Here is a 23266-nt window from a genome sequence, read left to right as displayed (position 1 = left end):
CAAATGCTTTAGATCAGGGCCTGTTCCCTGGAGAGCTGGTTGTTAAACATTTGCCAGCACATTGCTGCCTCTGACTCAGAAAGAAAGGAAATTCATACTGAAAAGAGAATGCATATGGGTGTGAACATGGATGTTGTGGTCTGGAATTTATGATTTTTCCTCTTATGTCATAAAGATAGTTGCAAGTGACCTGAATATCCCTCTTCTCATAAAACCAGGGGGAAGGGCGGAGCCCGGATACATTCCATACGATGGTGTAAAGAAAGTCGTAATTGGTGGCATTGGGGCTTCTGCTTAAGCAAAACAAAACGTGTACCTTGTATTGGAATAAAGCTGCATGGGAGCACAGAGTGGGGTGAGATTTCAGCCGTGTCCTCAGAGTCAAGAAACTCTAATTTAGGGAGAGCCTGGCCACAGCCTCTGTGCCACGTGCTTTCTGATAGTTCAGGAGCCCAGGAAACAGATGTGCTAGGGGGGATGAGGGCTGGAGGGGGGGGCGGAGGGTCCCCAAAGTGAGCTCCAGACAGAACTGAAGCATCCTGTAGGGCCTCTGGCACCTTGGCTGCTTTTCTAAGCGACTAAGGCCAGGACAGAAGGAAGGAAAGGATTCCCCCCAGAGATCAGAGTTTCTGGTGAGATGTCTCTCGCTTTCTGGGTGCCAGCGTGGCCCCCGAGGCAAAGTTCATTTCTTCCTGGCATGGGGAACAAATAATGAGACTGACCAGGTATCCCAAGTATGGTTCCATCAATATCAGGGAAACTGAGGTCTTGGAGGTAGGAGCCATAGAGAGAGCTATGGCCAGAGAGCTCTCCTAGAATTTATTTAAATTACCTTTAATTTTGTTTTTTCTCATTAAGGAATGGTGTACGGTCACTACATGATACTGGCCCATGTTCCTGGGATTGGAAATCAGACCTGGATAGCTGAAGGCCCCTGCTGATCCCTTCTGAGGGCGGATGCAGGTGACAGGCCCTCCTCCAATGAAAGGAGGAGGAAGAGAGGGAGGTGAGAACCCCACTTCCAGCAGCCAGGGCCAGACCTGGGCTCAGAATCTAGGCCACCTCCCTTGAACTCTCAGCTCCTGAGGCTCCCATGGGCCACGGGCAGGGGGTATCATCAGCTCAGCCTCCCAGCAGAACTGGGCTGGGGGTGGTGGCGGTGGGCAACCTGCTCTCCTGGGCAGAACTAAGGGAGAAGACCTCTCTCTCTGCTGCCATCTCCCTCTGATAGTGGGATTTAAAACACTTGATCAAAAAAGAAAGAAAAGAAAAGAAAAGAAAGCACAAAAGCGCAAGGTGGGGGGTGTGAAACCGTAGGTAGAAATCAATGAAGCCTTTACATCTTCCACACTGAAAAAAAGTCTGCGTTTCTCTGTTGTCTTTGGGAACCCGCTGAATGGCTGGGAAACTGTTTTTAATAAACAAGAGTTCAAACGCTCAGGCTCCATAGCCAACAGTCACGCCTTAAACTCTAAACTTTACATGAAAACTCTCCCAGTCCCTTTGAACTCGCCTTCCCTCTCCGCCAGAGCAGTCCAGTGTTTATGCATTTTTTGAGATTGCTGGCAGGATCACGAGGCGCTTTGAATACTTTCCCTCTCTTTAGCAATCTCCTGCCTTCAGAAACCATTAATGCCCCACTCAGCAACATCAAGGTATTGCTTTGAAGTCCCTTCTGGCTACAGGCCTCTCACACTCTTTGGTTACTGTGCAATCAAATAATTAAATGGATTCTCAGGAAAAAAAAAATCATTCTTTTCCTTGGTAATTAAACACTCCAGGTTGGACAGGAGTGCTGGGTTGCCAAGGGAGAGAGGATCTATAAAGGCTCTGAGCCCAGAAGTCTTTGCTCGTGGCCCCCAGGGGAGAAAAATAATAACAAGAGAGTCAGCTCTGTCCTCACTTCCCTGATGCTCTGGCAGTTTCTCTGGGCCCCCTGCTCTCCTGTCTCAGGAACTCCCTTCCAGGGGGATGGGGGCATCCCAGCCATTAGGGCCCCTTTGGGGGCAGATGCAGGGAGGTGGGGGACACTGGGTTTGTGGGAGGGGCATCTTGGCCAAAACAAGCCTGTGAGAGGTTATAGCTGCTGGAGGGCAAGGGCCAGGGCTGTCTCGATGCCAGCGGGAGGATGGCCCTAATTCTGCTGGGAGGGGGAGAAGGAAGAGGACAAGTGGGTGGAGAGGATGGGGGCGGACAGAAAGGGGAGGAAAAGAGGCAGGAGGAAGGAGACAGAAGGGAAAGAAGAGGGATGAGAAAGAAGAGGAAGAGACTGAGGCAAGGGGGAATGGAAGGAGAGGAGGATGGGGGAGAGGAGGAAAAGGGGGGCAGGAGAGACGTGAGGACTGCTTAGGCGGCGGCTGCTGGGTCAGGCCCCCCCATGTCTCCTCCAGGATAAGCTTCTCCCAGAACAGTCGACTCCCACCCTCAATTGGGGTACAGCCCCACCTGGAAGAGGCTAAGGTCCCCTTTGCCACCTGCCCTACTTTATAGCCTCTACGCTCACCTCTTCTTTCCCACCTTCTTGCCTTGGCCAAAGTGGTTCCCTCCCCCAGGATTGCCCTTCCACTATTCTCCTGATGAATTCCTGGGACGCTTTCCATCTCAGCCCAGAGCGACTTTCCTCTAGGGAGCCCAAGCAGAGGTGGCCGTCCCCTGGTCTGCAGACAAGCTTTATTCAGGCAGCTTCCCACACTGAATTATAATGTCTCAACCAGTGCTTCTCTTGGGTGGGGGCCATGTCTTCACCGTCTGTGTCCCCCTCCAACCCCCCCATTCAGGCATATAGTAGCTCGCAGTAGGTACTGGAAACATTGGTGATGAGGACATTCAACAGAGAAGAATGAAAGTGGACTTAGGTCCCAAGAGTCACTTTGAATAAAGGCCATTATATACCCTAAGCCTTTGGTTGTGAGAATCTAAACATGGCATCCTCCATAACTTGAACTTGAAGCAACTCTTCATCACTCCACAGCCAGTTTCCCGCCTTAACTCTCTCCCCATTTCGGACCATGTGATGTGTGGTGTACCTGAACATCCAAGAACTTAAGCTCTCTGACATCCAAACTGGCCTCGAGAACAGCTCTCTCCCACCCTACCCAGGGACAGGAGCTGTTTTATTAGTCAGAATTCTTTTGGTTGAATGTAACAAAAACCCAAGTCACTTTGACTTAAGGTAAAAAGAGATGACAGGATTTATTGACTCAAAAGGCTGGGCTTTTGGGCAGTTGAATCTAAGGATCCAAGTGATGTCATCAGAACTTGGTCAATCTTTCTCTCTGCCCCTGCCCCTCTATCTTGTGGCTCTGCATTTTTCTTTGTTGTCTTCAACCCCAGGTGAGTGCTGTCCCTGTGGTGGCCTTCAGAAGCTCCAGGATTTAGTCTACCATTTTAGAAGCTGCAATAGAAAGAGAGCACCTCATTCTCAGAATTCCTAACAAAGTCCCAGGGCTAACTCTCATTGGACCAACTTAAGTCACATGCTCATCCCTGAACCAATCATGGTAGCCAAAGTGGTAGAATATAGTAATTGGCCAGATCGTGTGCCATTTTTATAGCTGAGGGGTGTTCTCCAAAGGAAAACCAAGATGCTATTATCAGATGCTATTATCTTGGATGCTGGGCCAGAGGACCACTGCAAAAACAAACCTAACTGGTGTCATTAATGGAGGTTTTCAGGAAGACACTGTGTTGTGGGCACAAAGGGTGGCGATAAACCAGGACAAGTAATGAGACCTCATTAGATGTACAAAGGTGGGTGGTGAGAAAAAATGGAACCAGGCCAGCAGCAAACGAATCAAGAGGTAGTACCTCCCAATAGGCAGGGGACAGGGCAGAGCAGGGCAAGAATTCCAAGCCATTTCTTCTCAGTCCGGAAGTGTATTGTACAGTTCCTGGGGGAGGCAGGAGACTATCCTGGGTCAAGCCTGTCTCCAAGGAGGAGAGGCTGTGCTATGCCTCCTGTGGGAAAAAGAGATACAGGTGGAAGAATTGAGGCAGGTCTACACAGTGACCAGGGCGGTTGGCTAAAATGGCCACAAAGTCTGCTTGAGACAGGGAAAGTCTTCACACTGGTAGGGATTTATCCGCAAAATTATGAGATGCTTAGAGTATGAGCAAGAGACTATGCAATATACTGGAAGGAAATATACCAAAATATTATCCATTGGTATCTCTGGGTAGTAGGATGACAGGTTGGTTTCTTTGCTTTTTGTGTAATTCTATGTATTTTTCAAATTTTTTTTCATGGCTTTTTTGTGGTCAGGAAAAAAATACCAATTAGAGATAAAATAAACTTCTATGCGCTCATGTCAAACACTTTACAAGACAACCTTTTACTCTCATAATCCACTCTTTCATTTAATTCATTTTCTCACCATCTCTCTGTCCCTTATTCTGGAGACCTGGCTATCCCTCAGTCTGGATAATTGGCCTCTGGCCAACTGGGAAGCAGGTGGTTGAAGCTGTCCTGCCCCTTAAAGCGAGGCTGGGAGGGGTCTCTGCCTCTCATGGCAGTGGGGGGCTGGTCTGGAAGCTGAGGCCATGGTTCCCCCTGAGCCTGGCACTGCTGAGGGAATAGGGCTCAGATGGATAGCAGCTGTGCCCCTCCCCCTCCTCTCACCCCCTGAGCTTTTTTGGGCAGGATGAATAAACAACAAAGGCCTGTGGCCATCTCAGGCATGCCAAGAAGTGGGTGTCATCTGGAGGACACTTTAGTCCAAACCTTTTATGTGGACAAACCATGTTGATCAGAAGACTAATTGCTTCTTGCTGTCTTCAGTCTGCCAAGGGCTTGACAACGATTCACAAATCATTTATACAATTGATTATTGCACAAGACTTTACCCTCGTGGAAATCAATACCCAGCCTCCCACTCCACTGCCTGGTTAGGGGTGGGAGCTGAGATTCACTTTACCAAGGAAGGTCCCTGCAAGGACAGAAATCCTTCCCTGAAAGTCAGTCAGACAGCACCACCCCCAGTGACCAGGTAGCTGATTCTTTCCCTTGGGAAAACATGGCGGAATTACCCTCACTGGCCTGTGCCAAACTCAGAATCTTAGAGAGGAAGAGATTTGGACAACTCATCTGGTCAAGGATGGAGCCTCTGGGCCAGAAGACATCTCAAAGCTACCGGAGGTACACTGGCTTTCTCCACCTGGAAATCTTTGGAGACAGAAATTCCACAATTTCGCCCAATGACGTATTTCAGGGTTTTATGTCCTGGTAGCCAAGATAGCTTTTGAAGAGACGACTGCATGTCCTGCTTTCCACCTGTTTTACCTGGAGCCTAGAGAAAAAGGCTCAGATCCCACTTCCTCTTCAGGTGGGCAAAGACTTGGCCAACTTGGATTTTCCAGTTTGCCTCAGACTGAGTGGAAAGGAAAAGCAGAGGTGTGTGGAGTAGGGAGGACAGAGTGTGCCCATGAAAAGCTGGCTTAGTCCCTCAGGTCTATAAAGGGAGGCAGGCAGGGCAGATGTCATCACTGGAGGGCAGGGGACTGCAGAGGTCTCGTACGTGGACACGGCAAGTTTCTCCTTGAGGTGACGCTTGAAGATTTTCTCTTGGAAACATCTGTGCGTTTCTTTTTGTGTTAGGACAGACAAAATGATAGGGGCCACAATTTAACAGTCCGTAGAGAGACACCACTCTAGACATCTGTTATAGGTGGAATTGTGTCCCCCAAAACATTAAGGTAGAGTCCTAACACCTAGTACCTTATTTGGAAATAGGGTCTTGGCAGATGTAACAAGGTTAAGATGAGGTCATTACGATGGTCCCTAATCCAATATGACTGATGTCCTTATAAAAAGGGGAAACGTGGACACAGTCACAGACATGTACAAAGGAAAGACTGTGTGAAAAGACAGCTTGGGAAGGTTGGACTCATGCAGTCACAAGCCTAGGGATCTGGGGCCACCAGATACTGGAAGAGGCAAGGAAGGCTCTTCCCCCTACAAGTTCCAGAGGGAGCGCGCCCTGCCGATACCTTGGGTTTGGACTTCCAGCCTCCAGAATTGTGAGACAATATCTTTCTGCTCTTCCAAACTCTCCCGTTTGTGGGGCTTCTTTATAGCTTCTCTCAAACTAACACAGAAATTGAATTAGTACAGGCTATGAGATTTGTAAATTTGTTTAAGGAGTTAACAAATGGAATAGATTGAGCCTTTGGACATGACTTCGGAAAGCCTGCAGAGCTCACCTGCCCAAGGAGTGTTTGTGGGTAATGCTGCCTGAGGCATGGCCCTATTTTCAGGAAGCAGCCACCGTCACTGCATATCCAGGAGCAGAGGCTGGACACTGCAGTGGGGTGTCTGGCCATCCCTCCCAGCTCCACACCCCTTGGTACCCAAGGAGCTGGGGACAGATGCTCATGTAGCTGTCATAAGCCCTGCTATCTCCATGACTTTTCTGGTCCATAGACCAGAGCCAAAGGAAGATACCTCTGCCTCTCAGTGAGCAAACCTACATGGCAGAACCCGTTTTGCATCTAGACATAAAGCAGTCTGGAGAATGCAGCGTTTAGCTGTCCAGTCTCTGCAGTACAAGAAAGCACAAGTTAGAAGGGAAAAAAAGGAAGGCTGAACGGGCAATTCACAGCATACGCCATAACTAGAGTGGCCAGATTAAATGTCAGATGCCCAGTGAATTTTGAATTTCAAATACACAGACATTTTTCTAGAATAAGTATGGCCCAACTATTGCATGGGGATATACTTATAATAAAAAAATTATTCATTGTTTATCTGACATTTCAAACTAACTGGGCATCCTGTATTTTGATTTGCTAAATCTGGCAACCCTAGTGGGAGAGGGTAGGAGAGAAAGCCAACTTTCAACCCCCATGGCCATCGGGTCATCCCCTCATCCTCTCCCTGCACAATGTCTGATACAAACAGCATGAGAGGCTCAGCGACAGGGGTTCCTAACAACATAATTTGGGCCAAAGTCCAGTGTGGGAAGATGGAGCGAAGTCAGACGTTGGGTTAAGGAGGGTGGTGTGGTCACGGGATATCTGGATGAATTTTACCTGGCACGCTCTGTATCACTCAGGGTGACTCTCTGCAAAGCTCATATACATCGAGGTCTGAGCCACAGGCCTTGTTCTCAACGTGGCTTACTCTTCAGGGGAGCAAAAAGAAAATATAGTGTAAGTGAGCATAGGCTGAGCACCCGAGAACGCCAGAGTCCACTGGGGTTCTGAGCAGGAAGCCTGGGAAAAGGGAGGGAGAAGCACGGTTACGTGCGTGGCTTTGCATGACACAGGTGACAGAAAGGAGGGAGAAAGGCTGAGTAAAGTCAGGCATGAAGACGACCCGGCGGGATCGGTGGCGATAATAGCAGCTGACAAGTACAAGGCTCTTCTCATGGGCCAGGCTCGGTTCTAAGAACTGTGCACACCTTAGTGACTTTCATCAGCCCCGTGAAGGACATTTATGAATATCCTCATCTTACAAAGAGGCAAACCCAGGTAGAGGGAAATTCATTGCTCAAGGCTACCCAGCTTGTAAGTGGAAATAATACCAGAAAGGCAGGCTTCGCTCAGATGGGGGAAGAGCCTTGAATATCCAGGATTGAGATTTAAATTGATGGCACAGCCAGGGCCTGGGTGTCAACCATGTGCAATAAGCCACTGCCTCAGACAGTCTGGCAGGATGTGGCCAAAGCCCTAAAAAGGACCTTGACCCAGCAGGTCTCCATGAAACACCTTCTTCCTAATAATTAAAGACTCTTTAGCTTTGAATACTGAGGAGGTGTTTAGCTTTAAAGATTTCATTACAATGTGACTTTAATTGCAGAATTTGGAAACTATAGAAATGTCCAACCATAACTAATCAGTTACATAAATAATAGTTTAGCCATACATTTAAGTCATGGTGTAGAAGGATATAGAAAATATTTATTGATATTGAAATATGCCAATGACAGACCTGTTATTGAGTGAAAAAATGCAGATTGCAAAATTGTGTATACTATATGGTCCTGTGTGTGTGTGTGTGTGTATTTTAACCTAGAAGGGTGCTGCAAAGAGTTAATAGTAGTTATCTTAATTTTAGTTAATGCTGCTATGGATAATTTTTATTTTATTTTGCTTCAAGTCCATAAATATTGAGTGACTACCAGGTGCCAACCACTATGCCGGGTGCCAACCATTATACGCAATGGTGAATAAAAGCATATTTACTCCCCGCCTCATGGGAGAATAAGTGTGCAATTAAATAATTATTGTATGGCTACAAATTAGAACGCGCTGTAAAAGAATGGAGAAAGTTCTGTGATGGAGGTGGAGAGATTTAGGTGAGGCCACTTGTGGATCTAGCGGTCAAGGAAGAACTCTGACATGTAAGTCACAACCTGAAGACTGAAAAGGAGACAACCTTAGGAAGGGCTGTGGAGGGGGTGTGTCCAGCACAGGGAACAGCATGTGCAAAGGCTCTGAGCAGCAGAGAGCACTTTAGGGGAACTAACAGGTCAGCGTGGATGGACCACCGGTTATTTGCGTTTTCATAACTGGGCACTGTGGACGTGAAGGGCCTCGTGCTCAGGGAACTGTTCTTTCTGTGGCAGATCCTTTCTAAAGCACTGCTCTCCCAACACACACACACACACACACACACACACACGTCTCTGGTTAAGAGCCAGCATTCACCAAAATGCCTTCAAAAACTTTTGTGTTTTTGAAGTTTTTGAAGGCATTTTGGGGTGTGTGTGTGTGTGGGTGGGTGTGTGTGTGTGTTGTGTTTAAACCAAGTCACTGCCACCCACTTCCTAGGACAAGTCATAGAGTACAGTAGAGGCTCACTCTCATATCAGATTTTTAGAAAGTGTGGTTGATAAGGTGAAATAATAGTTAAGGAAAGTGTAAATCACTCTTTTGACCCGTCTATGTAATTTGGGGAGTTTCTGTACAACCAAATACTTTGCTAATGGTAAGAAAAGAGGGACATTTTTCTTTACCAAAACAAGGAGAAAAAAATCTTACCTAATAATACAAATAGACTGGAACATTTTCTTTGGGGTAATTGCCAATTTCCTTTATTTTGACAGCATGGTTATAGTCCCAACATGTTCTGGGGTGCAGGGAGAGTAAAACAGGACCCTTTTTCCAAAACCCCACATTTCAAGCCCTTGTACCCGAACTGTCACCTTAGATAAGAGTCCACATAGAATTTCCAAATATTCTACAAGGACTAAATAAAGAAAAATGTAAGACACTTTGGGGCCAAAGATCAGCTCTAGCTAAAAATCTGTTTCCAAATCAAGCAGCTTGCCAGGTTGTTTGCCCCCCACCTTCTTGGTTCTATACCAGGAGCAAGAGAAGCAGGATGCCAGAGGCCAGGTGTTGCAGCAGGAAAGGGGGCGGGGATGTGCGGAATTTCCACAGGCCGAGCTAATCATACAGGTAGTGAGGATGGAGCAGTAAGCAGTCCTGAGACCCTGGCTCAGATGCTACACCACCTCATTTCACCGTCACGGCAATCCTCGAAAGTAAGCACCATTTTTATCCTCAACACATGAGGAAACTGTGGCTCTCCAACGAGACACAGCCTGAAGTGAATTCTGAAGTGAACCCAGTCTGTGCTTCACCTCTGATTAGCTGGTTAACAGAGAACTAAGGCCAGAGCACGTGAAGTGCCTAGGAGATGAGGGCTAAGTAGGTGAATCCAATTTGAAGCTGGGGCTTCCAACGGGGAGGATTGACGAGGACTGGGGCAGTGAGACACGCCGCCGTGCACAGGTGTCACCAGGAGAGGCTGGACATGCACAGGTCCTGGCCAGTCTGGGGGTCTGGGGTGGGTGGCTACGTATCACCAGCTTCCAGTTGAGACCCAAGGGACTGGAGGGAGGGGAGGGTTTCTGGAAGAGCTGGGTCTTAAATGATTTGGGCACAGGGAAGAAAGCACTCACAGTGCAAGCCATGTTTTAGCTTTTTCTTTTGAATCATAGATCCCTTTAAGACTCTAATGAAACTATAGTACCTCTACTCCGAGGAAGGCACAAGTGATTCCACAAACAACGTAGGGACCACATCCCAGCAGCCCACCCACGCGCCAGGTGAAGAGCACCTGATTGCTAAAATGAGAGCGGCAGAGAAACAGGCGCTCTTAGAAGAGACACCAACATGTGATCACCAGTCCAGCTTTCTCTCACCGATGCCCACGGAACACCCCCCACCCCTGAAAGGAGTGGCACGCAGGGATTGAACCCGGGTTTGTCTGTGCCCCAAGTCTGTTTCACCTCATTATTCTCACTGGATGAATCAAAAGGTTTGAACTTTAAAAGCCATTAACCTCCCATCCCCACCACAGGCACACACAGCAGGTTGCATCCTTTTGGATTGGAACAGTTTTGCATTCTGGAAATGGGTTTGGGATAACCCCTGCTGGGAGCCCCCATATTCCAGCCGGGAGAGGAAGGGTGCAGCAAGCTGCATCATTAGCACCAACATCAAGGAATTTTGCAGCCTGGTGTCTGACTCCCACATACCCTTACCTACTCCCCCAGCAGCCTCCCCAGGTGCCTCATGACACTGCCACATTGAGACTGTCAAGTTCAAGCCAGTCCCTAGCCCCACACAGCCAGGACTTGGCCTTACTTTTTAACCTGTCAGCCTCACGCCAGTTTGCAGCAGAACAAAAAGCCAACCAGATCCGCTTCAGGCCTCACCTCAGGAAAACTCAGCACAAAAGAAGTCAAGTCCAAGTGCCATCACAGACCCTTTATTTCTAAAACCGGTTCATCATAGGACTCCTTCAAAAATAGACCTGCTCTCCCAGATCTGAAATACAGCCTGGCATCGAGTGCTCCAGCACACCGGGAGGGTGCATTTTTGTTCAGAGAACTACCCACCAACTTCCGCGGCCACAGGTATCAAACTGTCTACAGCTTGGCGCAGAAACCCCTTTTGTCCCCCCTTCCTGAACCACCTGTCTGTTCCTGCCACCTTTCCAGCGCAGGCCCTCACTGAAGTAGTCCACTGAGGGCCAGCCAGCCACTGGGACGGTGGCTGGTTAGCACTGAGCTCGGGTTCATTGGCCCCCCTGGACAGTCCAGATCCACCATTTTCTGAGAGGCTTTTCGCCTCTGAGACACCGACTAAAACGCAAATACTCCTGGGAGGACCCCGTATCAGCCCCTTATCACCTGTCCTTACCTGGCTGGAGGGGAGATTCCCGCCTGGGAGGAAGAGGCTGACTGTAGATGGTAGAAAGAGGACATCAGAGGGAATGTTCCACTACAAGAAAATCCTCAGCCAGCGTCCAGGTGAAATCGTTTATTCAAAACCCCCGGGCCGGTCCATACCGGGTAAGAAGAGCTCAAGGCCCATCAGAGGTGGGCTCGAGCCAGTGAGAAAGCAAACACAGGTGTTCACAAACGAAAGGCTGCCTCTGCCCTGCTCCCACCCCGGAGATTCGAATACGAGGCCAAGGTTTTGAAAAATATAAAATTTTAATAAAGGCTACATCTCTTAATTACAATAATTATTGTACCAAGTAATTTTCCTTAAATGAACTCTTTATAATGCATAATTTACAGTATAAGTAGAACAAAATGCCATGGCAAAAGTCATTGAGTACAAGACTTGTAATAAAAAGGCATAAAATAGATTTATACATAAACCCCTTTCAAAAAACAAGGGAAAGCTTGAGCCCTCAATATAGGGCGATACACGGCGTGGGACACCGTGCAGGTACAGGTACTGTACTGAATCAAAGTCAAGCACTAGAGATAGTGGATTAATACTCTTTTGTCGTACGATATATACAGACGTATAGTACAAGTAACAACGGCAAACAGAATGTACAGATTAACTTAACACAAAAACCCGAACGTCAAGATGAAGGTGTCTGGAGGAAAGGGTGCTGCTAGGTCTTCCCACCACTGTTCGCTTCTTTGCAGGGCAGGGGGGTAGTTTCCAGAATGGTTCGGGTCCAAAGACTAATTTTTAAAAAAAGAAAAAAACAACTCCAAGGAATTATTTCAATCAATCACACTTTGAACCACAAGGTTCTAGGAAGCCCCGGCCTTGGTGGAGAGCTACGAGGATGAATCTGGGGCCCCAGAGAACCCTCCTCTCCTCTGCAGTGGATCACCCCATCCAACATGATGACCCCAAAATGGCGGTGATGTTGCAACGTAAGTCAAACCTCAAGACCTTTGTGACAAAATAGAGCAGCATAGGAAAAAAAAAAAAATGCACCAATTTTTGCATGTGTCAATGGTAGGGCACCATTTGAAAAAGTCTATCTTCACTTGGAGAAATGCAGGGCAGAGCATAATTCCTCTTTTAATGGAGAAAGCATTAATGCGCTCCTAAGCTCAACTCCTAAGTTTAGATAGAACAATGAAAACTTCCTCTCCCCCCTTCTGTGTTTAAAGCAGCATATCCATAAACTGGGGATAGGGGTAGTCAATTGTTCAATAAATATCAGTAAGGATTCCTGTTCAGGTAAGCTATACACAGTTTCTCTTAGTTTATGGATTTCAGATCCCTAGGAAGTCATATATTATGTATGGCAGTCTCTCAAATACAGTCAGCTTCTTCAATAGCCAAGAGTGGTCATGTTTTCAATAAATAGTTCAGGCTTTTCTTATCTCAGTACCCAGCTTGTGATTAATGAAAACCAACCTCCCCCCACCCTCCCCAAGGCCCAGTGGCCAATTCTTCCCTCGACTTTGTCTTCACTGTTGTTGTGTTTTTTCCTTCAAAAATGTTTCATCGCGGTTGCTCTCGTCTGAGACCGTTCGTGCGGGCTTTAGCCCCACAGTTCGCCAAAGCCAGACCCACGAGGCTCAGTCGATCCTCTCCACTTTCCCCAGAATCCTGCCTTCATACATGGGGAGCACCGTCTCATCGTCCCAGATCTCCTCAAAAACCGCTCCACAGGCGAACTCGTCGCTTGCTTTTTTGAAGTAATACCTTAAAAGGAAAACACAAAAAGCATCTTGGTAAACGTGCATTTTCTACTTTAAAAGGAACTGAAGTCTACTTGAAAAGACACTTGACAATTCTACTACAGCAGGTGTGCAGTCAACTTCCACCCTTACTGGATTCAGATGGCTACCGGGGCCGAAGGGCACAAACGGGCGGGTCGTGTGTCACTCCGGAGGAGAGCTGAGCACCCTGTGAGCTGCAGCCTGGGCGGGCTCCCCCTGCAAACAGCTCTGAGGCTGCGGTCGTCAGCCCAGAACTGCAGACACTGACACACATATCGTGAAAAGCACACTTTGCAGACCAGAGCTGCTTCTCTCTCCCGTTTTCTTTGGGGGATGGGTGGGAAGGGCAAAGCTAGCCTGGAGTTCATTTGAAGCAGCCGCCGAGAAGAGGGTCCCTCAGAGAGACCCCCAGACTCAGCCAGCCGGAACCTGGAGAAGCCTATGGAGGGCAGGCTTCAGTTAGTTCATCAGTCTGGACGGAGGCTGACACCTCTTGTCCCTCTCACCCTCCAGTGCCAAGTGCCAGCTCTTTCAGCGGGTCTCGGGCACAGCCATGGACCAGCCACCGCAGGAGGCAGGCCGGCCCAATCCTGCTTCCCAGGGTGGCAGACAGCACCAGCCCCTCTTCTCCCCAGACCCCGCCTCCTCTCTCATCCACCCCCCCAGGGTCAAACACTAAGGGCCCTTCCATTATGCCTGTTGATTAAAGGGTCCTTTTATCCCACCCCAGCCTTCTTTCTTCTAAGGCTGTTTAATTGTATGGACTCAAATGACCAGTTTCTCTGACAGGCCTCTCTCAGGAGTCCCATTGGGAAACAATGGCTGTCCTCCCGGGCCCCTCCCAAGGAAACGAAGCGAAGTCCTCTTCCTTCCCTGTCCCCAGCAAGGAGACCCCTCGGTCAGATTAAACTTGCCCCTGCAAGCTGTCACCTTCAACCAATAAAGGCCACTCACAGTCCCCTAGGGGGAGAGGGACAGCCTCTTTAAAAAATTTAATTGTGTCGCAGGGTTATGGTTATTTTTTCCATTTTTTTCTTTAAAAAAAAAAAATTCCCCTTGGTTAGAGTTAAATTTTTTTCTTTAGTGAAGGCAAGCCAAATACTTTCATAGGAGATAAGGCTAAATAAAGTGAAACAGCTGGGTTTAGTCAAGGTTCTTTGTTTTTAGCATTCCCGGTCGAGCTCAAGATTCGGGGTGAATAGTGCGGCTCTAAAAGGTCAGTGGTGAAAACGCTTCATATGGAGGGGGTCAGACTATCTGAGGGAGCCTGAGAGGAGATGGTGAGAAAGTGGGGAGGGGCACTGGGCACAGGAGACCCCGGGCAGCAGGAAAAAGTTACTTTTCGAAGTAAGAGACTCCAATTCCGATGCCCCCTCAGCCATGCCCCTCAGTCGGGGTCACCAAGTTGGGCTTTCATGGCAAACACACAGTGACCGTTTACATAATTGCAACCTCTTCCAGAGAGGAGAGAGGCAACATTCCCTTGGTCCCACCCCCAGGACTTCAAAAGTGCTCACTGCCCTCATTTTCTCCAAGAGACGGGCTTTTCCACTGCAACGTGCTTTATGTGGCAAACTTTGCTTTCTTCTGACATCTGGCACCAATAGCGTCTGGCACGTCTGGAGGGGCTGTTCTCCTTCTGAACCCCTGCCATGGTGAGATTACTCAATGCAGCCCAGGTCCCCCGTCCACAGGCCCATCCTTGCCGGGTTTTCTTACGGTGGGGGGTGAGGGGGTATGAACTGAATGTTGGAGCTCCACCCCTGCTGGGGGTGGGCCAGGCATGGCACTCTGTGCCCCCACCACCCAAGAGGGCAGGGGTCCGGCTCTGGCCCGAGAGCTAGTAGACAGAGATAAGGGGCTGCGAAGGGCTTGGCCACAGCCTGATCCAATCAGTAAAGAATTTGAGCGTCGACCATTTGTGCAAGTCTTTATGCATTAAAGGGGAGGCCGGGGCTTCAAAGCTGGGCTTATTAAGTGTGCTATAGAAAAAAAGTCAGAGCCAGATGTGGCCGGAGTGGCTGAATACAGAGACACCCCTGCAGCCCCTCTGCTCAGTGCTCTGTGGCCCTTCACCCATGAAGGTCACCTGCAGTTCCACTCAAAGTCCAGCCAAGTCAAAGCTGAGGTCAAAATGAATCCCCGGAGGGGCACACTTGTGTAATGAGTTTCACTTTGTGTCTGTCCACGATTTTAAAAAAAGAAGGCAGTTCCCCAATTCTTTTCATACATTTTCAGGATTGTCTGTGCCCAGGTGTAAACTGGGAAGATCTAAGCCCAGCTCCACGCCCTGCTTGTCACTCACCTACAGGGCCCCTGCCCCAGCACTTCCCCTGACACTGGAATCAGCTCCCAGGTGGAGGTGGCTGCTCAGGAAGGAACGGGTCTTGGGCCCCAGAGGTGGACTTGCCTGGATGCCGGAGCTGGTGCCCACCATGCTAAGGGCCATTTGAGTTCTCCACTCCCATCCCCAGCTCGAGGCAGCAAAGGGTTGGTGCTTTCTGGGCACGTACTGTGCTCCTCCTTAAAACGTGTGCCCGGGTACCTTACTTGCCTCTCCCGTGTCCCAGCCCTGCATACTGCACCCAGGATATGGCTGGGAAGAACCCACATAGTCCCTTGGGGTGAAAGCCATCGATTGAGCAGGGAGGGGCAAGTGAACAAGAAACGGCCCAGGGCTGGTGCTCAGCTCTTTAATCCTCTCCAGGGCCCTGGAATGCCAGGGCGGCATCTCCATTGTGCGGACTGGAGGGGGACAAGTTCCCTTCCCAAGGTCCTGGCAGGAAGAGCGGCCCGCCCTGTCCACCTGGTCCCCAGCCACAGGTCCTGCCGTCTCTCTGTTATGGACAAAAGATCATTCCTTCCCATGATGCATAAGACAGACTCAGGCAGAAAAGCCGAGTGAGGAGAATGCTGCCTACATTTCCAGGCGACGATCTCTGCCCTCCCCACGCCTGCATGTGGACAGTCTCTCCTACACCCCAGCCAGGACAGCCGTCTTTCAGTCTCCTAATTGGGGGGGGTGGGGGGTGTGTGTGTGTGTCTCTTTGTCTTTTTCTCCCCTCTCCCCATGCCCCACTCCTCTCCCTTTTAGGCACAAGATGGCCCAAGCCCAGCTCTTCTTCTGGCAAAGGCAACTGCCCCCTTTCTCCTCAGTGTCTTGTTCACCTGGTAGAAAAAGCCCGTCCAGGTCCCCACAGAGCCCTCCCAGCTGCTGCTGCTGCTGCTGCTGTGTTATTTCTGGTAGTGGTGAGGGGAGAGAGGAAATGAGAAGGAACTGAAGCGTCGGAGAACCCACCCCCACAGGCCCCCCCGAGCGCTTCCTCAGCCCCCTCCCGCCTGGCCCCTCCCAGGTCTGGCCAGGCCAGTGAAGTGACTGTGGCTCTTGGTTCTGAGCAAACAAACTCCGGAGCAGAAAGAAGCCACAGGACTCTTACCTATAATTTCCCTTTTTGCTGAGCTGCTCTTTAAAGTGGCCCAGGGTCAAGCTCTGAGCCTTCAGCATCCTCCTGTACGGGATTTCTTCTCCACAGAAAAAGTAAGTGACGACCAACTCGCTGGCCTGGAGCATGTGGACCCCTGCTGGTTTCTTTGGCTCTTTGTGACTGCAGATAAGATGGAACACAACAAGTTCAGCATTTGAAGGCAGCGAGCAAACTCTCTCTCTCTCTCTCTCCAAACACTGTATCCAGAGGTACAGTGAGGCTGTAGCTATATATGCTCAAAGGGGGCCTGGCTGTGGGGCCCACATGTCACAGAGGCAGCCACCTCTGATAGGGACACAGTCCACGCCCAGGTCGCCTGTGTGGGGCGCACAAGAAGCGACACCACCTTGGTTGTATAAATTGCTATTGTTTTTCTCACCACCACCAAATGGGGGGACAGGGCACTGTTTCAGGTGGGCACAAGTGGGGTGCTTGCCATGAAGATACGAGAGGAGAAATGACCACAGAGCCACAGGGACGGTCACCCCGACCAGGGTGTCCTGCGGAGACCAACTCTGAGCACCTCTGGGATGGCACGAACTCAGAATGCTGGAACCCACTCTTTTTGACTTCCCATTTATTCTGAGTTTTTGTAGAGTAGCTTAAAACTTTTTTTAAAAAAAGTTGCAGGCCCGTACAGCTGGTAGACTGAAGGTCAACCAATTAAAACAAAAGGGTCCAGGGTGGTGGCTTATTCAGGACTTCAAACATTGCGCATTGCTCAAGATAAAGAAGCTAAAGGAAAAAAACTTTAATTATTTAGACCATTTTAGATCTCTGCAGCAGATTTCTTTTTAAATGCACCATCCTGTAATTAAATGAAGCCAGGCTTCTCTGGCCACTTGGCAAGAGTGTAAATTTACAAAAGGAATCACGGCACAATTAAGGAGATACTCTGTTTTCCCCAAGCGAAACAACAAAGACCATCCTCTCTCCATCTCTGCAATGATGGGGAATCATGTTCCTAGTCCGTGGGACACAGAGGTTTCCAACTTGCTAACTTGCCAGCTGAATGGGGACAACTTTCCCATCCGGGTTTGGGGTCCCTTTTATCTATCTGCTGCTAATGGCTTCATGTCTCAGCTTTTGATATGTGTGTGCCCAGGAACCCTGAGCCATCCATCACTTCAGGAAGCAACACTTGAGTACAAGTCTTGATGCACTGCTCAGTGCCGGCAGGGTTTTCAAGATCCTAATTTATGGCAACATCTGTGTTTACTGTTCCTTGTCACTAACGCTAAAATCAAGGTGATTTTAGATACTAAAAAAAGTTTTCAAAACTCATAACTGCAGATGGTGAATACCCTGAAATGCAAACCACTGGGTGGGTCTCAGCAATGCCAGGCAAAGACACTCACTCTTCTGAAGCCAGGCTTGGGCTGGAGAAGGGTGTGGTTCCTGTCTGACCAGTGGCTGAGTGATTCCTGTCCCTCTGCTGACTGGCCACGCAGCACCTGAGGACACAGCCAGAGCAAAGGATTTAGAGGTAAGCCTGCTGTCCCCAGGGCAAATGGGGGGCAGACAGAAAACTACTCTCTGTGGCCTCCTTAACAGACACACAGACCCAATTTCCGTCCATGGCGAGACCCAATCAAGGCCTTGTATTAACAATGGAGCTAGGAGGCCTGGAACCTGGAAGATGACATCTTGGGAACAGCCATCCTCAGCCCCCTGGGAGCCCAGGACTGGAAACTGTCAGTCCAGGCCAAGGGCTGTAGGCCCTAGATTCCTCCTTAGTCACGGCTTCTTATACACTCATCTAACCAGCCTTAAACGATCCAGACATTTGTAAGGAATCACTGAAATTCATTCTCCTCCTTCTAGGCATGACTTGCTTAACAAAGAGATCCTGGTTAGCTCTTCAGGATGAATGGAACTAAAGCGAACAGTTCCTAGAGATTGGAAAGGAGAATCTTATGCAGCCAGAAGCAATTCCTCCTTCCTGAGGAAAGATCAAGACCCAGCAGAAAAGATGGCCCTTCCCTTAGCAACAGGCCAGGTCTCTACCTCCACACCCAACCCCTGCCTTTCACCTGATATCTCTTGCACTCACCGTTGCTTTGGGGGTCTCGACACCTCAGCCAGCCTGCGGCAGGCCTCCTCCAGCTGTGCCAGGGTGTTGGGTGGGGTCAGGGGAGGCATTGCAGGGTCCTGGGTAAACGGGTGGGCACGGGGGGCCGTGCGGGGGTGCCCGCTGCTGCCCCCCCACAGGTGGTGACGGCCAGCTCGCTCGGCTGGGGATGCTCGGGCAGACTCCAAGGGGTAGGCCTTTTTTGTGCTTTGGGCACTGAACAAGGAATGAGGAGAGAGAAAAGAGAAAGAGAGGAATTAGGTTAGAAAAACTGGAAAATGTGACTTCGAGAGAAACTTCTCTGTTTTGCCTTCAGAGAGGAGAAAAAAATAACTCTACCATAACACGAACAGGGGGCGTTGCCAAAAACATGGCATTTTTGTGGTCTGCTCAGTCCAACGTTTAATATTAAGACGGCAAGAGCAAACAGTCACATTTGTTTCCGGCCAACTGCAAAAATAGCCATCCCCACAATAACCTTGGTGGTGACTGCCCGACCCTGGTGGCGGCGACAGTGTTTACCTATGGGGCTTGGGCTTGCTCTGCCGCTCAGTCTCCAGCATCCACTGCCAGACGTCCTGAGACCTGTCTCCTTCCTCCCCGGGAAGCTGCAGTGCTCCGGCTCCTTCCCTGGCCAGCGGGGCCAGGCCCGGCTCCGTGCCTCTGCCACTGCGCTTGGGGAGGGTACTGCCTCTGCTGCCGCTGTGGGGAGCCAAGAACCACACGGGCCCAGAGAGCCATTACTTCTCTGAGACTGCCCCCGTCGGCAGATGGGCGGGTGATACGGTGACATGCACCTGCGCTGGTCCCCTCACCCCCACGGCTACGCCTCCCTCCTGGAAGTAAATGCCTGTGAGCTCTGACCCCACCTCACACTGGGTTGGAGAGAAGCCCCAACTGGGACAGTCCAGTCTGCCCGGCACTTACCCAAACTGCTCTGCTGGCCCAAGCTCCGGAGCCTTGGGGTGGCTTTTACATTTCGGGTAGCAGTAATACTCAGGACCCCCGGGGCAGAAGCAGCGTACCCTCTGGGCGGCCTCCGCCTCAATCTCCTCCTTGGTTTTGGGGACGGCGTGGTGGTGAATGTAGTGGTGGTGTACATGCTTCGTCATCTGCTTGGTCACGAAGCCCTTGGCCCCAAGGAGGGGGCAGCTGGCCGGAGAGGCTGAGGCCGGGGGCAGCTTGCCCCCGGGTGGGAGTAGGGGGTGGTACTGCGCGTGGTGGTGGTGGTCCGGGGAGCGGGAGCGGGGGCTGTAACGGCCCACACCGGGGGACTGGCAGCCGGGGGTCTTGAGGACCCTGGACAGATGGTCGTCCAGAATTGTCTGTGGGTCCTCCTCATAGCTGCCGGAGGGCAGGAGGGAAAGGGGGTGCTGGGTGGGCACCCCGTCCCGTGAGCCCAGCGCTTGCTCGGAGCCTTCCTTCTCTTCATCCTGGAAGAGAAGACAGCAGAGGGGGGTACCCCATTAGCAGGAGGGACCGTTGGCAAGGGCTGGGGGGCAGGGCCGGGCAGGGCGGAGTCAGCAGTACCTCTCGGATCTGCTGCAGCCGCTCCTCCAGGTTGTGGCGGCTCTCTAGCTCCAGCTGTAGTTTCTCCAGCCTGGAGATCAGCTCGGCCGCGAAGGTGGCGGGGTCCACGGGGGTCATCTCCTTGGGCAGGCGGTGGGTTCTCTACAGGGCGCGGGGAGGAAAGGGACGGGGGCGTGGTTAGCCAGCCAGGCGCGCCGTAGCAGCGCTGGAGTGTCCTGGGGCCAGGGACGTGCTCGGTGGCTCCAGGTTGGGGCAGAGCTCGGTGGGCACAGCAGCCCAGGCTGCGGGGGAGCTTTATGCGCCGGCACCGTGGCCTCATGGAGCGCCATGGTCCCCACCAGCATTTGCCTTGGGCAGGAGCAGTTGGTCGCACTCCGAGAGGCCTGGCTTGTTCTCTCTGTAGTACAACCAGCCCGTCAGTAGCTACTCTGAAGTAGAAAATCTTCAAAGGCTGTTGTCAAACATCAAAAAAAAAAAAAAAAAAAAAAAAAAGGCAGCCTCTGAGGCGGGGAGGGGAGAAATACCAAGTCAAGGAATAAAAAGTAGAGTCTAAACAGAAGAGGAGTTGGAAATTTAAAAAAAAAAAAAAGAGAGATTGGAAGGGAGGTGGGGGGAAAGGAAAAGGGAGGGAAAAAAAGGGAGTCACACGGCCGGATCAGAAGAAGTGGTAATTTATTTCCTGGCCGCACACAGCGCACCTTTGAGGCGGTGTTGTCTCAACACTGTCCTAGATCTGCCTGCTTTTCTCCACCCCGCCTCCCGTCTCTTTGTACAGAAAATGAAGAAAGCTGCTGCGGGCTAGCAGAACACTGCTGAGTTTGGCTGCCTGAAGCTGATCTATCAAGGGAAAAGGGAACATCTCCAAATCAAGTGCAGAATATAAAAAGGCACCGAGATCGCCTGCCAACAGCAGCAAACAGAGAGAACCCCCACCGCCCCGCTTTCTGTCCTTCTCCTGTCATCTCTCCCACCCCTCCTCCTTGGTGGTTCTGCCTCTTTCCTCATTTCATTCTTGCTTTGCCCTTTTCTTTGGGGTGGGGGCAGCAAAAAGCCGACTTGTGAAGGTCAGCATTTCCCCCAGCAGATGAGCAGGCCTTGCCGCGTCGACCACTTAGCAGCACAGCCTGGTGAGGAGACGGCCCTTCTCACACAGGCTGGCTCTGTGCAGCGGGGGCCCCATCAAAGGGCTGCCTCGGGGAGAAAGTTGATTTGCACACACCAGGACAAAATCATCTAATTTCTACACTTGGGCAATAGAACATTATGAACACACGTACACCTCAGACCCATCAACAAAATTTTATACCAATTCTGTTGTATTTGAGAGGTACTGTCAGAGGGGAATGCTGGAGGGTTTCCAGAACGGCAATCTCAATATGCTAATTTTAGGACAGGGTTAGGTGTGCCCCAGACTGTGTGAGGAGCTTTCAGAGGAGGTGCACTAACGCAACAATCTGCGCACTAATGCAACACGGGATTAGCAATTCAGAGTGTTAATTTTCTAAATGCAACATAACCCATGAACCAATTGGATTCGCGGAAGCCAGCAGGAAGGATTCACAAACAGACATGCCACTCTACCCTGGGCACTCTGCTCCCCTCTCTAGGCAGCAGCTTTCTTGTAACCTGGGTCTCAGCGTGTTACCAGAAGCACAGTTCCTGAAATGCAGATGGGAGGCTCTCTTGAAGACATGGGACCACGTGCTGGCTGGCCTCTAGGACATGGGAATAGAAGGAGAGGTCCCAGAAAAGTCCTTTATGCCACATGGGCCTCTCATCTCAACCGCTGGAAGCAGCTGGTCATGGGAGCTTCACTTCCTAACACTTCATACTACGTGTAGATGTTACAGCAGGTACTGAGCCAACTTCTGGGGTTGGAAACAGACAAGACAGAATAACTGTTCCAGGGCTTCAGAAGCCAATAGGAGAAATGGCTGCGTAAACAGATAAACGGATGACTGAAGTGACCAAGCCATGCAGTCAACACAAGGAGAATGTCCCAGGGATGTGATTTTCCTCCCCCGGGAGGCAGAGATTCCTTAGCTTCTTCATTCATTCATTCATTCATTCATTCATTCAATCAACCAGTGTCTATTAAGCATTCATTATGTGCCAGGCACCTTTCTAGTCTCTGTGGATATGGAAGTTAACAGGATAGACAAAGCTCTGTGCCCTCAGGGGGCTTCCATTCTAGCAGGAACCCAATGTGTAGCAGATTATCTGCTATCATGTCCTGGTTCCTGGGTAGGAACTGCTTCGGTTTCTTTCGCATAAAGGATTTTCTTTGTTGAACTGAGAAAATGCAAAGGTTCAAGGAGGTCATCTTGAGCCCCCCTCAGCTCAGCATCACCTCCCAATGAACCATGTAGCAAGTCTTGCCTGGTCTTCCCTTCCCTCCCTTTCCCCGGCAGACCCCAGCACTGCTCCTCCTACTTTCCGTCTCTCCCCTGCCACCTCCCACCCCTCTTCTTCAGGACTCAACGTGGCCCACATCAGCCGCCCTCCCTGGCAGAGTACACTCACCGGGAAATGAGGTAGACACACTTGGCCATTGGCCTTCACGCTGCGGTGCATTTCTCTCTGGAGCTGTTTCTTACTCCCCACACGGTAAGGAGGGATTCCATCTCTAAGGGAAGGGAAAAGACAGAACCCACAGCTCACAAAGATGCTTTCAGCACTCAGGATGCTCAAAAGCCACGCAGGTATCCCGCCACTGGACAGGGTCACACACCCCCACGGGAGTGTGTCTCCTGTCCCAGGCGCCATGGTTGTTCCCACAGGAAAAGATCAATCTGCAGTCCAACTGCTAAACCTCCTGCCTATCCATCAGCTTTGGAAATGGCTCCCTCTTGGATTTTGGATCACTGACTTGGAAAGAGCTTGGTAAGCTCAAGTCTCAGGCTGTTCTCTCAGAACTGGGTTACACTCCAGCTAGCCTGGTCAGAGTGAAGCCTCCCCTACTTTACAGGTGCCCCCTGCAGGAGACTCTAAGACCCCATTGGTCCTCCCAACAGTCCATTACCTCAAATCAGGAAACCAGGCATGGCTTGCAGAGGAGCGTACTGCAGGAATAGGGCCCAGACCGACAGAGGGCTAAGCCAGGCATTAGCAAAGGCATGTGTAATTCTCCAACAGTCAACCTCCGAATTTCTTCCTTTTCTAAATCACCATAAGGGTATCTTTGGATCCCTTCCTTCCCTTAGCTCCAAACCCTACCACCCCCAACCGACAAAAATCTCAAAGAC

The 23266-nt window shown here is 50.3% G+C and overlaps 1 protein-coding gene across 3 annotated transcripts in view; it reads right to left on the bottom strand.

Moving 5' to 3' along the window:
• Positions 1 to 11366: 11366 nt before the first annotated feature.
• Positions 11367 to 23266, bottom strand: part of AXIN2 (axin 2) — a 31028-nt gene continuing 19128 nt past the window's right edge. Inside the window, exons 4-11 of one of the 3 annotated variants that reach the window (XM_033090400.1) lie at positions 22545 to 22647; positions 20022 to 20162; positions 19419 to 19924; positions 19014 to 19193; positions 18474 to 18707; positions 17779 to 17874; positions 16373 to 16540; positions 11433 to 12918 (exon numbers count right to left, since the gene is read on the bottom strand). In XM_033090400.1, the coding sequence (XP_032946291.1) occupies positions 12792 to 12918; positions 16373 to 16540; positions 17779 to 17874; positions 18474 to 18707; positions 19014 to 19193; positions 19419 to 19924; positions 20022 to 20162; positions 22545 to 22647 (1555 nt within the window). In that variant the 3' untranslated portion in view covers positions 11433 to 12791. Of the gene's footprint in view, positions 12919 to 16372; positions 16541 to 17778; positions 17875 to 18473; positions 18708 to 19013; positions 19194 to 19418; positions 19925 to 20021; positions 20163 to 22544; positions 22648 to 23266 lie in introns of all 3 variants that reach the window. The other 2 variants (XM_033090401.1, XM_033090402.1) reach the window with 2 other exon arrangements.

Source organism: Rhinolophus ferrumequinum, chromosome 21, assembly GCF_004115265.2.
Source record: "Rhinolophus ferrumequinum isolate MPI-CBG mRhiFer1 chromosome 21, mRhiFer1_v1.p, whole genome shotgun sequence".
NCBI classification, from domain to species: Eukaryota; Metazoa; Chordata; class Mammalia; order Chiroptera; family Rhinolophidae; genus Rhinolophus; species Rhinolophus ferrumequinum.
Note: the sequence above shows the minus strand (reverse complement) of the source record. Positions and strands in the feature narration are given on the sequence as shown.